This window comes from Labrus bergylta, chromosome 11 (genome assembly GCF_963930695.1).
Source record: "Labrus bergylta chromosome 11, fLabBer1.1, whole genome shotgun sequence".
Taxonomy (NCBI): Eukaryota; Metazoa; Chordata; class Actinopteri; order Labriformes; family Labridae; genus Labrus; species Labrus bergylta.
In genome coordinates, this window is record NC_089205.1 from 22,184,559 (window position 1) to 22,198,102 (window position 13,544).

At 39.4% G+C, this 13,544-nt stretch overlaps 1 protein-coding gene across 2 annotated transcripts in view; it reads left to right on the forward strand.

Annotated features, from left to right (window-relative positions):
• The window catches only part of si:ch211-149e23.4 (uncharacterized), a 67,605-nt gene that overhangs the window by 46,755 nt on the left and 7,306 nt on the right, over nucleotides 1-13,544 (forward strand). For both annotated transcript variants that reach the window (XM_065960268.1, XM_065960269.1), the window contains exons 6-7: nucleotides 11,338-11,670; nucleotides 12,424-12,732. In XM_065960268.1, coding sequence (XP_065816340.1) covers nucleotides 11,338-11,670; nucleotides 12,424-12,732 — 642 coding nt within the window. The remainder of the gene's footprint in view (nucleotides 1-11,337; nucleotides 11,671-12,423; nucleotides 12,733-13,544) is intronic.

Below are 13,544 nucleotides of genomic sequence, written 5' to 3' on the forward strand. Positions count from 1 at the left end.
AAGAAAAAACAGAAGTCTAAGAAGTAAACTGTACTTTAATGTATTTAAAAACATTCATATTTCAGCTGGTGGAGCTGGGGCTTATTTTAAATATGTCTGACATGACTGAATAGCTATAGATCAGATGTTCAACTTAATTAATTGAATATTAATTGAATATATTAAAATATGAAGCTGAAAAGTAACTAAAGTTGTAAAATAAAGAGTAAAAGTGAAATATTTGCCTCTTAAATATAGTTTTTAAAAAAAGTACTTAAGAACTGTACAATATCTGAGAAAAGGACGTATGTACTTTCCAGGGATGATTCTGAGCGAATGGCTACATTCTGACCACATGTCAAAATGACCCTGAGCTAGATGAAGACACTGCTGGCCACCATCATGGCGTGATTGAGAAGCAAACTGAAGTAGAAAAGTGCTGGTGGAGTCCATTGAGTTTGTCTCAGGCAGGATACAGGAGTACAGGACAAACCTTGTTGTAGCCCTAAAACTTTCAATTATCAGTTGTGCCTGTAGGGGGCAGCCATTAGTTTTGTTTTGGTGGAATCCAAAATCAATGTTGTGTTGCTCAACATTTTCATCAAGCATTTTGTGGTTTAACATGTGTAGACTAAACCTGTGCAAAGAAATGTGTAATGGACTCAAGTCAACAACAAACCAAGTCCAACAGTATGAAAAGAGACTTTATATAAAGTTATGTTGAGGGAAAACAAAACCATCTCCATTAGAGCAACCTGAATGTGTTTAAGTTCCATCTCCCTCTTCTCTTGAGCAACAAAAAGACAGATAAATGAATGAAAGCAGCAGAGCAAAGAGCAACATTTAGGCATGATTCTGGTCTATAAACCTGTATTGATTGTTGCTCGCCTTCCTGCACAGTCCCTGCCTGGCCGGTGCCAGAGTAATTTGTCCCCCAGGTCTAAGGTTGCATGTGAATTTTCTGTCGTGTCAGCTGAGTTTAGTGCAATGCATGCTTGAGAGGAGGTGATCTCTTATTATCCCGCACTGTTTTAATTAGGAGCTCACTGTCAACCAAAGCACCATCTTTAACTCGTTTATTACCTCCTGCAGTAGGCATCTCCAAACTGCAATAGGCCATATTTCATCTTCCACAGTAGAGTGTGTGCAACTTTGTCACGAATACAACAGAACAGAAAATGAGGTTTTTATTTAACACGAGACCCCATGACGGCATAAACTCCTTACTGTGACAATCAGATGCATGTGTGTGTGTGTGGGAGCTCGTCATTTACGTCTTTTCTTCATCTAATAAGGGGAGAAAGTAAGAGGGAAGAGGGGCGTGCACTTTTTCTGACTTTCTTACAGGAGATCAGAGGTCGTGTTCCCTCCTTTACAGACCTGCAATTAAATTCTGCCTTTTTATTTTTACCATAACCTCAAACTTTCCCTAATTTTAAACAAGTGTTTGAGTCTCCTAACTATAACCATGTCCTAATCATTACTCATCAGTCATGACCTCAATCTTTCCTTTATGGTTACACGACTTGGATGGGGATTATAGAGTTGCATGAAGGGCCATTGAGAAAATCTGTCATTTTGAAAAGCAGCCACTGGGCCAGTAGGATCCTTCAAGGTTTTTATCGTTTCATTGAAATATCAGCTTCAGGAACTTGGGTTGATGGCTATAATCTCTGACCACAGTGCATAATGCGTTACGACTCTGAGTCACTAAACCAATTAGCTAGAAGAAGAAGCTAGCTCGATATTCAACATCACAGTAGTGGAAAAAAAAGTCTGAGAGGATGTTGACAGAGGAAACTACAAAGAGAAAACGAGTGATGGAGCAGAAACAGGAAAAGAGTAAATGTTCTTTTGTCTTTTTCTTACTGGTAAGGGTTTGAAAAATACAAGACAAACGCATTCTTCTGTTGCCTCCTTCCTGTTTGACTTGTAAGTGATATCAACTAGCCTGCTGTGTCTTGTGTTGTCAAACTTTTTGTTGTTTGGCTGAGTTAGAAAAGTTGACAACTTGACTGACAGTTTTATTTCCATTTCATTGCACCCAGAAACCAAATTTGATATGTATGCAGTAATGATAAATGCACTGCAATACTTCACCAAACAAGCCCTTCATAGGTCGACTAAAAGTCTTAGATTTCTGGGTCAAAGTGAAAACAACTGTTTATCGACCTTTTCACCCGGCCCCTACTGGATGTGGTTAGTGAGGTGTGGCCTTTCAGTTGTAAAACATCACATTAACTGCTTTGTGGTTCAAGAACCATAACAAGATAAGGTGTGCTGAAGGTTTAAATGTCGCTGTTTTAGTAGGTGAAATGTCAAGACAGGAAACTGAAGACAAACTACAGGTTGAAAGGTTCGTTTTGGGCCTTTTTTTTTTTTTGGTATAAATGGAACCATTTCCTTGGCTGGCCTTCAGTCACTCACCTCGCCCTCCTGATGGGAGTTGTACAGGTTGCATTAGCACAGACTCACAGCCTGCTGGTTGGAGAGTCCTGTGTTGGGGAAAAGTCAGGACGAGTGCCAGGTCTGGAGGGGTGCACGGGCCCAGCCATGCTCAGCACGTCCCAAACAACCAGTGCACGAACCGCAGCCATCTGCTGTCCATTTCACTTACACTCTCACTTGATGCTGTGCCAGCAGGCTCCTTCTTTCACCCCTGGAAATAAGATTCATCCTGCCGTCCTCACAGGAGCCACCAAAGCTTCAGGTTCAGCTGGCAGGACACCGCGGTTACACTTCTGATATTCTTTTGAGAAAACAAAGAGCCATACTTCCCCTGAAACCTTTTTCAAAGCCGTATCATTTATCACAAAGCCTCTTCCAAGCCTCATCCTCCACTTACTGTAATGACCAGAGTTTCCTCTCCACTCTTTATGAGTGTGTTTCAGTAATTTCCATCAACTAAATAACCATTAAGCACTCAGCAGCATGGCCTCAAACTGTTGAAGTACATAAATGGCTTATGACCTGAACATCGAATGCATCATCTTCAAGACTGCAGCATCACTGCTTGAGTAATTTCCACCGACTAAATGACCATTAAGCACTCAGCATCCCGGCCCCCTCACTCGTTAAAACACACTGGGGCATCAGAGAAGAAAAAGAGATTGATCAGAGAAGTTATGACTCATATAGAAATAAACGACAAAGAGCCTTTAGTTTGAGTCGAGTCCATTTGAAGGCTTTCAATCCTGGGAAAAATGGGGCATTTGTTCAGTTTTACTCACTCAACATGCTTTCAGTTGCATTCAACTTTCTACTCTACACTGCTTCACAAAATAATGCAAGCTTGAATGTGTGAAATTACCTTTCAGAATTTTTACAGTTGTCAGAAGCCGCATTTTAGTATGAGTCAACTTACTCTTTAACACGTGGGAATAGAAAACTATGATTAATTTATAACAGAGGTTTCAAACCTTCTTCCTTAAAGCTCTGTAGTTGTATTTAAGAAAGGCTGAGCCCCTCCATGACCCAAACTGGAACATTTTATTGTCTTTTTATTGTTTTCATTCGAACATGAATCACAGGTGTCCCACAGGTTTACATACAGACCTTTGAATAATCTATCCAGTAAGTGTGTTGTCATGATTTATGTTGCAATGAGCAAATTTCCTTTTGACAAACTCAGAGCAGACAACCCCCTGAGATCTTTGGCACCCCCCTTAAAGGGTCCCAGGCCCCAGGTTGGGAACCAATGCTTTAGAAACACAACTTACAACTGTGTATGTGTGTGTGACATTTTAAGTTCCCAGTTTCTTCTTTAGTTGATCTACCATACTGAGAGAATTTGAAGAGCATTTAAAAGGGCTTGCTTTAATGTTGTCAATACCAAGTCATAAACAGTAATGGCAGGATCATGATGCATTATGGATGCATAATGTTTTATAGAAGTTGATAAAACGCATCAGTAACCATTATGTGCTCTTAAAAAAACAAGGTCAGGATGTTTATGAATGAATTGAAGTTGAGTGTCCTGATGCATTATATTAAAATGCAGGACGCGTAGTTCAAATGTTTGCACTGAGGTGACCTGTTTTTGCTGTTTCTAGAGCTGCTTTTTTGTGGTCACACCCAATGTGAATGGTTTTTTGCAGTGTGAGTGTTATCAGTCAATCAAAGGATCTATGCAAAACTACCTTTCAAAACCATGAGAAACTCGTACGACTTGTGATTTTACGAGTTGGTAAAAGTGAACCACAAAAGGTTTCCATAAAACCCGTGTTGAGTTTAGATTTCAACAGACTGACGCACACATTATTTTTAATTTATTAGACCCGTATGTTCTTGACCTAGTTACAGTGTAGGAGAGCGTTTCGTTATCAACAGAACCAAATTTGTTCTTGTCACTTACAGAGAGAACATTGTTCTAGATTGTTCTGTTATTTCAATCAACCTCTGTTTGAAGCATATCACATGGTGTGGCGTCTATTTTCTATTTTTAGGCGTCTATTTTTCTTTTGGCAAACTAAAACTTACCCTGGTAACGGGATAGGTTGTAACAATGGATCACCATCTATCTGACATCAACTCACGTGATCTACAAAATTCTTACAGTTCTGAATTGGTTCCATTTTAGTTAACAAATGTGGGTACTTTGTGTAAAAATTTGAGAACTCAAGTTAAAAAATGCAGTGACTTACAGGTGCTGAAGCCAAAGTGTTACAACCATCCCCAGTCTCCCCTACATTAAACACTTTCTACTTTGTGCTAGTTTAAAATACAGGACTTTACTTGTAAATTTGGGTTGTTGTATAGGTGCTTTATAGCTTATATATGAGTCTATACTGCTTTTGTTTAAAAGTTATCAAGAAAAATCCTCCAGCTGCATGCTAGCGAACAACAGTTTGCTAGCCAACATCCTTGCTCACATTAGCTACAGCTGTGTCATTGTTCCCTCTAAAATATTGTATTTTTTTCAGTACAATGTTTGCAATGGCTTTAATAGCCACACACTCACCAATGATACTCACACTATTAACAATCTTGTTAGAGAACTCACAACCAAACTTCATAACCAGTAAGGTGGTACTTGATATCTAGAGGTGCTGATAAGCGCATTTTGTTGTCTTGGACACATGTAGCCAGTTTCCCTGCTTCCACCATGGGCTTCCAGTCTTTATGCTAAGCTTAGATAACAAGCTACTATGTGTAGGCTGTTTTTATCACAGTTTATTTTCTGTCTTTTTTTCTTTTTGATACACCGTCAAACTTGTCCAGCAGAAATCTGCATACAGTTGCATTTGACATTTCTTGTCTAGACGTTTAAATAGCCTATATTAAAAGCAAAAGCCAAAAGCTCCCTCACAGGGACATCAAAAGGCAACATATTTAAAGGCTTTATATTTATATTTTTTTATACAGCAGATGTCGCCCTTGAGCACCAGCATTAAACCAAAATTTACCCGAAATGAGCGTGATCTAGAAACACAGTTAAGCAGTGAGTACAGTATGTTATTCTTCTTTTCTCTAGTCCCTCAATTAAACAACTTTTATTCGCGAGGGGAGGAGTCAGCCGGCCGTCCCGGCGATGTAAACAAACTGAAGATAGGACTCGGGAAAACTCAGAAAACATCACAGAGAGTGGGACTTGTGTGTTACACCCATTGCAGACAGTCATGACTCACAGAGTTATTTTCAGAGGATATACTTGATTTCTATTATATTTAAGTGTAAGAAAATGGCATATAAAGCTTTTAAATTAACTCATTGCTTATTGATTGTTTGATTTCAAGAATACTTGAATGAACATGTGCACTGAGATATGAAGCATTTCTTATCTCAGTCTATTAATTTTCTCAATGATGCAGAGCCCACAAGTCTTTTCAAACATTTAGTGGTGTTTAACTAAACCTCAAGAAATATAGCCCCAAGAGAGTTGCTTTATATTTATTCCTCTTTGTACACAAATGCCAGCAGCAGAGTCTCATGCAAATCAAATACAAGTATATGACTCAGATTAGTAGAGGCTTATCAATCAAGTTCTGTGTCAGTGTGGAATCTGCTAAAGCGCTCTGTGTGTGTGTGTGTGTGTGTGTGTGTGTGTGTGTGTGTGTGTGTGTGTGTGTGTGTGTGTGTGTGTGTGTGTGTGTGTGTGTGTGTGTGTGTGTGTGTGTGTGTGTGTGTGTGCGCGTGGGGGTGAGGGCTGCTGGGTTTGGTGATAATTTAGCTGTAAATGAATAACAGCCGGAAGAGTTTCTGCAGATGATCGGTTATTTTCCTGCTCTGTAGAAAGTGATGATAAGGTTTTGCAGAGTTAAGTAGGTTTCCACACTGTCCTTCACGGGCAGGTTTGCTGGTGTTTTACAGCACACACACATTATTGCTGGCTGATCCCCAACAAGCCTTTTTCCAGCTGCATTTTCACATGTGCATGTCCATAGAGAAAGTGATAAAGAGAAAGCCAGCAAGGTGGAAAGGATGCCAGTTGTACATCTGTGAAATGTATAAGTACCTTGTCTGTGAAATGTTAACAATTCATTGTCAGTAAAATACATTATCATGCAGACTAAAGACTGAAGGTTTCCAGACTCCTTCCCCTAAATCCTTGTCCACCTCCGCCCACCTTCAGGGACTTCAGGTGCTTTAATTAGCTGGAAAAATGATCACCAGAGCTGTGTCTATGTGATAACATCGAGTTTTAGGAGATAAACTCCTCTCGGTGTTCAGTGTTGGCCCTCAAAATAAAATGTTGCATGTAATTTTGTAATAGACTGAACTGTGTTTTACCTTCTGGAGATATGATCATCGACAGCCCCAATCAAGTCGGAGAGCAAGACTGGAAGTCTGGAGCTTGAAACCTTCTTAGCGCACACCGACAAAACCTCTATCGTCTGTCTGTGAGTTTGAGAGGATTTCTTTGATTTGTTATTCATATGCATTCAAAACATCCAGTTTTTTTGTCAGTTAATCTACTTTTCAGCCTGTCTCACAAAGCAACAAAAATCATCATGAAGACAATTACATTTTAAAACACTTAAACACAAATGTCTTAACTTCTTTAAAATACTTTCAGTGTTATCAAAAGTGCGAAACATACCTTTAATGGGTTCAAACATCTAAATACACTGAATGTATTGGCCCTGAATGTTTCTCTGGCTCTGTCCTCTTCTCTCTTATAAATGATTCAGGTGTATTTAACAGCCTTGGTGTCTTAACATCCACATAAAGATACAATAGGGGCTTTAAATTCTGGATTTTTACAGGAAGTGTGTTGAGGAAAATGCATTTTAGTCTTTGTAAAGGGATGTTTTTGTAGTGTAGGCTCTCCTGCTGCAGTGACTGTAGAGAGGAGAGCAACAGGATGACTATTATTTTCTTTGTCATTAAACTCACGTTCACACGCTTTTAAAAGTCTCAATACTGCTGCCAGTTTCATACCAGACGATTCACAATGCCGTTAAAAAAACCCACAAGTAATCGAAATTGGTTTTCTCTATGACTGCTTTTTTTTTTCTGTCGGGTTCATTTCATTCACAGTCATCCCCCTGTGGTCTTAATGACTCAACATTAAAGTACTTCAACTTCAACAGGAAATAAAAGATGGCAATGACATAGACAAGACCTGAGAGACTGCACACAAACGGTTTTACCTTGTCACCCACATTTGAGTCTCTTCATCAAAAAATTTTCTACAGGATGAGAAATGTTGTTCAGCAAATAAATGGCTGAAGAAAAAAACAGCCTTAAAGGGAGCTAGTGGTGCATTAAATCATGAAATAATGCAGAGTGGAAGTGGGTGATTTCCCAAACTGCAGGGGTGCAAGCGGTGTCAGAGGGGCCGTTTCTGCTGGCCCCAGAAGGGACGGGATGGTATGAATGATGCACAGACTCTGCAGCACTAGGGGTCATGACATGCTATATGAGTAAGTGTAGTCTATGAAGAGTCAAATAGTGCACCAAAAAACTCAGAGAAAAAAACCCTCAGAAACCTGAAAAGTAATTCAGTTCAATTCAATTTATTTTTGTATAGCGTCAACTCCTAACAAGTGTTATCTCAAGACACTTTACAAAAAGCAGGTAAAATACCTTACTCTTTGTCTGTTAACATTACAAAAGAGCAGGTAAAAAGACCTTACTCATTGTTATGTTACAAAAAGCAGGTAAAATACCTTAAAAAACCTTAGAAAATAAGTAAGAGAGATAACTCTCATAAACAGAAGCCTATCTATTGTTTCAGGGGAAAAAAAGAGCTTTACACAGATCAAATGTGTTGGCATGCGCACATCAAGTGTGGGTGTATGAGTAGCAGCAAACGTGCACTAACAAAGGCACACATATGCACAAAGGTGTCAGCTGTAGAGGGTGTGTACATCCTAACCATAAACCACAGAAAACTAATTCTCTCTCGCACACACACACACACACACACACACACACACACACACACACACACACACACACACACACACACACACACACACACACACACACACACACACACAATTTAAATCCCTGTGTGCCTTACATGCAGTCGACACTTATTCACTCGATGAGTCCATCATGGGATGCTCTGGCCTGCTGATTCTGGTTCTGATCCCAAATATTGCTCACTGCTTGGAAATTCTGGGTAAGTCTGCAGGGTTGTAATCAATCTGTGACTGTCAGCTGTTTATGGGCGTATTTTACTGGCCTGTAAGGTCTTGTTTAACCTGTGGCATTGACACTAAACAGGGCTGCTTTAGTTTTTCTCCACTGATTAGTCTTATTAAAAATGCAAACAGACAATAAAGCCACATACTGAACACATCATGAAGGCACTGAATTATTTTATCTACAATGTATTCCTGATGGCAATTTGGTATTGTCACTCCTGCAGTGAGTTCATTATAATTGATCAGTTTGTGTCACCTAAAACCGCATTAGTTTCTTTACAGCATTATAAATGTAATATACGAGGGTCGTATTTAATTTATGAGGATCATTAGAGTTTCTGCTCTTTGTGTGAGGGGAAAACCCTCTGCAGGCTTTCACTTATTTAAAGTCCCGACCGAGCAGTTTAAGTCTCTGAAGTCTTTGTTTCTGCAGAGTCACAGAGACTTCCAGGTGCAGATGAAAGTTTAAACATGTGAAAGAGATTCTGCTCTGTTTTTAGTGTGGAGTGTATCGTTTGTTTACCACATCCCCAGCCTGCAGAGGAAGAGTTTCTGTGTGCCATAGTTAAATGCTGTTAGGTGAGAAAAAGCAGCCCCTCAGGTTCAGGAAATATATATGATGCAGTGCATGAATACCTGATTTTTCTCTCACTTATTATTTAGTTTCTTTCCTTAAGGTGTGCCTTTTCCATGCTTGGCTGACATTTACCTTGGCAATAACCTGCAAGGGCAAATGAATTATAAACCCACAAAGCACTATTGAACCAGTGCAGCATATTTATTTATCTCCCTCTGTGTCCTTACCTCTTAAAAGGTTTGGAGGCTCTCCACATTGTTTCCATTTCTAGTGATGTATAGTCAGACTTACAGCATTTCAACACTAACAGCATTTGATGCAAACTGTATAAAAAAAAGCAGCAGACGCCTGTACATTCAACGGTTTACAAGAAGCACTGCAGCAGCAGGCTGTCATCATTTTCCTCATCATGTATCTAAAGCTGAATGGAAGTTCTTGGCTACGACGGGCGATTGGAACAAACTGTGTCCTCAGGTGCACTTTGATGAAGTCAGCAGAGGAAGCAGGATAAGAGGGGACTTTGTATGCATTAGAGTCTGCACTCTGTCCTCTCTGCAAGAGCTGAAACCTGTCAGCTTCTATTAAATGTCCATTTCTCTGAAGACTCCCTAATCATGGCTGATTTCACAAGTAAGGGAGGAAGATGTCGTCTGTGTTTGGGTTTGGATCAGGGTGTAACTTTTGGACTGTCTTTATGTCATTAACATAATGGATTCCTTTATTATTAAATATACACTGAGGGGACAAGGCCACATTTGTCAAGTGTCACTTTGTGCACAAAGCCCAATTCCTGTCTTCAGCCGTCAGAGTTAGAGTGCTCCATCATGTTTACTTTCATATCTTGTTTCTGGTTGCAGCAGCAGGTTGTTAAGACATTCTATCAGCGTCACTTTTCAGATAGTATTTATGTACTGACATTCAGGCTCCCAGATGATAAATCAAAAAGACTTTATGGACAACAGCCTTATAATGGATTGAGCACCATCTACAGTCAAATTCTTGACTTGATTTCAGCAGCTACTTGATTGGTGCAAAGTGTTCACACATCTTCATGCTTCCCAGAGGATGAACCCTAATGACTTTGGCCATCAGCCTCATCATCTTCCATGAGGTGGATTTTTAGGGTTGTGAGTAAATAATCAAATTACAACTACTGAATGGATTCAGTTGAGCTATTGCATTTGCCCATGGGTCGTTTTATTTTTTATCACTTTATTATACACTGACTTTTGTTCTAGTGCCAATATCAGGTCTGTATGCCATATGCACTGTGAGGAATATGACTTTTTATTCCTGTACATTTATTATATTAACTTTTAAAAAATCTTCACACACATTTTATATACTTCTTTTTACTTTATTTCTAATGGACAATGTAAGATAATGGCCATAGACGCTACTATTTGACTATTTGATGTTTAGAGTTAGCTTAAAGCTTCTTTTCATCTGCAGTACTTTTCATTTGAGCTTAAATGTTGGCATTTGCATGTTTGAAAATCTTTCAATTTCAGGACTTGTCCATTTCAAAGTTCCGTTTAAAAAGACGATTTGCAATTTCCATTTTAATCTAATTTAATTTCCATTTAAATTAAATTTGAATTCTCACACAATGTCACCTCCAGCCTATAATTACCCAATATGATAAATGGGTAGCCTTCAGCTAACAGTTGCATGTTCATGAATTCCTGGTTTTATAATCAACTATAGATTTATGACCTGCAATGCTAATGATACACATTACCAGGAACCTCAGCTTTGTTTTGAGCGCTAATAAGCTAATATCGGCACGCTCCCACCCTTTAAAAAATGGTTGACCTTGTCTGCTAAATATTAGAATGCTAGCGTTGCTATTGTGAGCGTGTTAGCATGCTGACATTAGCGTTTAGCTCAGAGCATTGCTTGCACATCTTGATATTGATTTGTCTTTGTGTTTTGTAATTATGATAAAATGACAGAGAGCCTCATAACTACTGACCCGGTTAGTCTACCTCATCCATCACAGTTTGATTTAACAAGTGAAGACAATAGAAGAGGCAGAAATCTCCTTCCATAGGCACAACAGCAGATATCTATCAGACTGCTGTCTGTCCTTTAAGAAGAACAACACTCACATTTAACCCGCAAGATATTTCTGCTTAGGACTCTTCAGATGAACTTCTGACCTCTTTGTTTTTTTCTGCACGTCAGGTCCGGGTGGAGAGCCACATCTTGATATCACACACAACATCACGGCGGTCCTGGGAGAAGATGTGTATCTGAGGTGTAGATATATGGGCGAGGGTGAGATCCTGAGCGCCACGTGGAAACGACAGATTAACACCAGAGTTAAATCCAGACCACTGGCAGGATTTACTGATGACAAGCCATTCAGCCGGTCTTCTGATTTCTCTGAGCCAGAGTCTGTCACCAACCTGACAGTAAAGATGAATGTTTCCAGTGTAGACACAGAGGGAAAATACATCTGTGAGTTTGAATCGGAGGAAGAGTCTTATTCTGACAGTGTTTTCCTCACTGTAGTAGGTAAGCCAAGAACTCAACTTTACCCGACTTTATTAGAAACTTTAAAAAACTGAAAAAAAATGTAAAACTGAAGTGCAATAGGGAAAAAGAACAAAAACAGACAAACATAGATACAATTTTCCAGGACTACATAGTACAAAATAACTTCAATAAATAATAAATAATAAATGTGAAAATTGAAGAAAAAACATGACGTCTCAAATTTTCCTAAAAACAAGAGAGAGCTTGCTTTCCTCTATCCTGATGCAGTATAATCAATTATTAAGGTGAAATCTCACCTGTATGTTTGAGGAACACATTATTTACGTTGACTTCATATATAAAGATACAGGACATGTTGCCACCTCCAACAGGTGTACAAAAATGAAGCCACTTTGATCAATCAGCATCAGCATGATAAGGACTAACTTCAAAGACAGAAACCATGTTTCAGAAAATTATTTGACGTTTCATTGGATTTATCGTTTGCCTGATGTCCCTCCCTTAACATGGAAGAGGTGTGTTTATGACTTGTACTGCAGCCGACCAGTAGGGGGAGCCCAAAATATCTTTTCATTCACTTTTGGGGATCTGTCATATTGTCCATCTTTATATACAGTCTATGCTTAAGCAAGGTTAAAGATCTCAAATGTCTTGAAAACAAGGTCATCTAAAGATGTATATACAAGTTGATAAATGGAAATATTTTATTATCAACGTATTTGTTTTTAAATTGTGCATTTATGGACATGTTTGTTGCTCGTTCATTCACAGCTCGACCTGAAATCCACATCCAGGTGAGTGCAGAGACAATAAACGGCACTCACTACCAGTCCGTGTCGTGCTCTGCTGTGGGCGGCCGGCCTGCATCTCACATCAGCTGGTTGGTTGCTGATCATCCTTCATCGGATCACCCTTTGACCCAACACACGGGTGAAACTGTTCACCCCAATGGCACCTCCACTGTTAGCAGCACCCTCCGCTTCCCCACCCACCTGCAAGATGAGGACAGTGTCGTCTGCATCGTCCAACACCCGACCCTCCCATCCCCCACACTCACCACAGTGAGGGTGGAAACGTACAGTAAGCTCACAATCACAGCTGAGGGAGTGTGTTTGTGTGTGTTATTTTTGTGTTTCTACATCTGTGTTGCCTGGAGGTGACAGAATGTATTGCATCACCCCTCAAGAGTTTTTGCAATCATGCATCATGACTCAGCATCTTACAACACAATAACCTTCTCCTACTGATTGTTCAGGCGTAGTTTCTTCTCTTTCTGCTCCACATACACACTGACACGCCATAAATCACACTGCACAGTGTAAGGCATTAAAGTGAGAATGCATTCTTTTACTGGGGATGGGCATATTAAAAACTATTATGCAGCAACTAATTAATTAACAGTATTTCTGTACAGTGCACGGTACAATTTAGTGGCTTCATTTGTCACACTCCCCTCTAATATAATTAGATTGTTGATTAGTGAAAAGACACTTTCCATTTTACAGCCTAACTAACAACAACAAACGTCTTGCACTCTAAAGTTTTATTTACAGATGAGTATCAAAGAATCAGGTACATTTACAGCATTAGCCGCTACAAGTGAGTATTCCTTAAAGGATTTTTGACTCTATCTGCAGTTTCTGTCTTAACTGTGGAACATTTTAGAGTCTCTGAGCTCCTTTCTCACTGGTTTCACTATAACCACATCTTTAAGCAACAGTAGGCAGCTGTGTTTTAGCAACAAAAAAGCTAACTAGTGTAGAGCTTTTTGCACCTCAAAAGCCAATGACTTCACTTAAGGGGTCTGAGGAGAACCAATCAAATACATAAAAAAAGTTTGTATTTACATCCATGAATGACTCATGAATGATAACGTTGCTACGTTACATGCT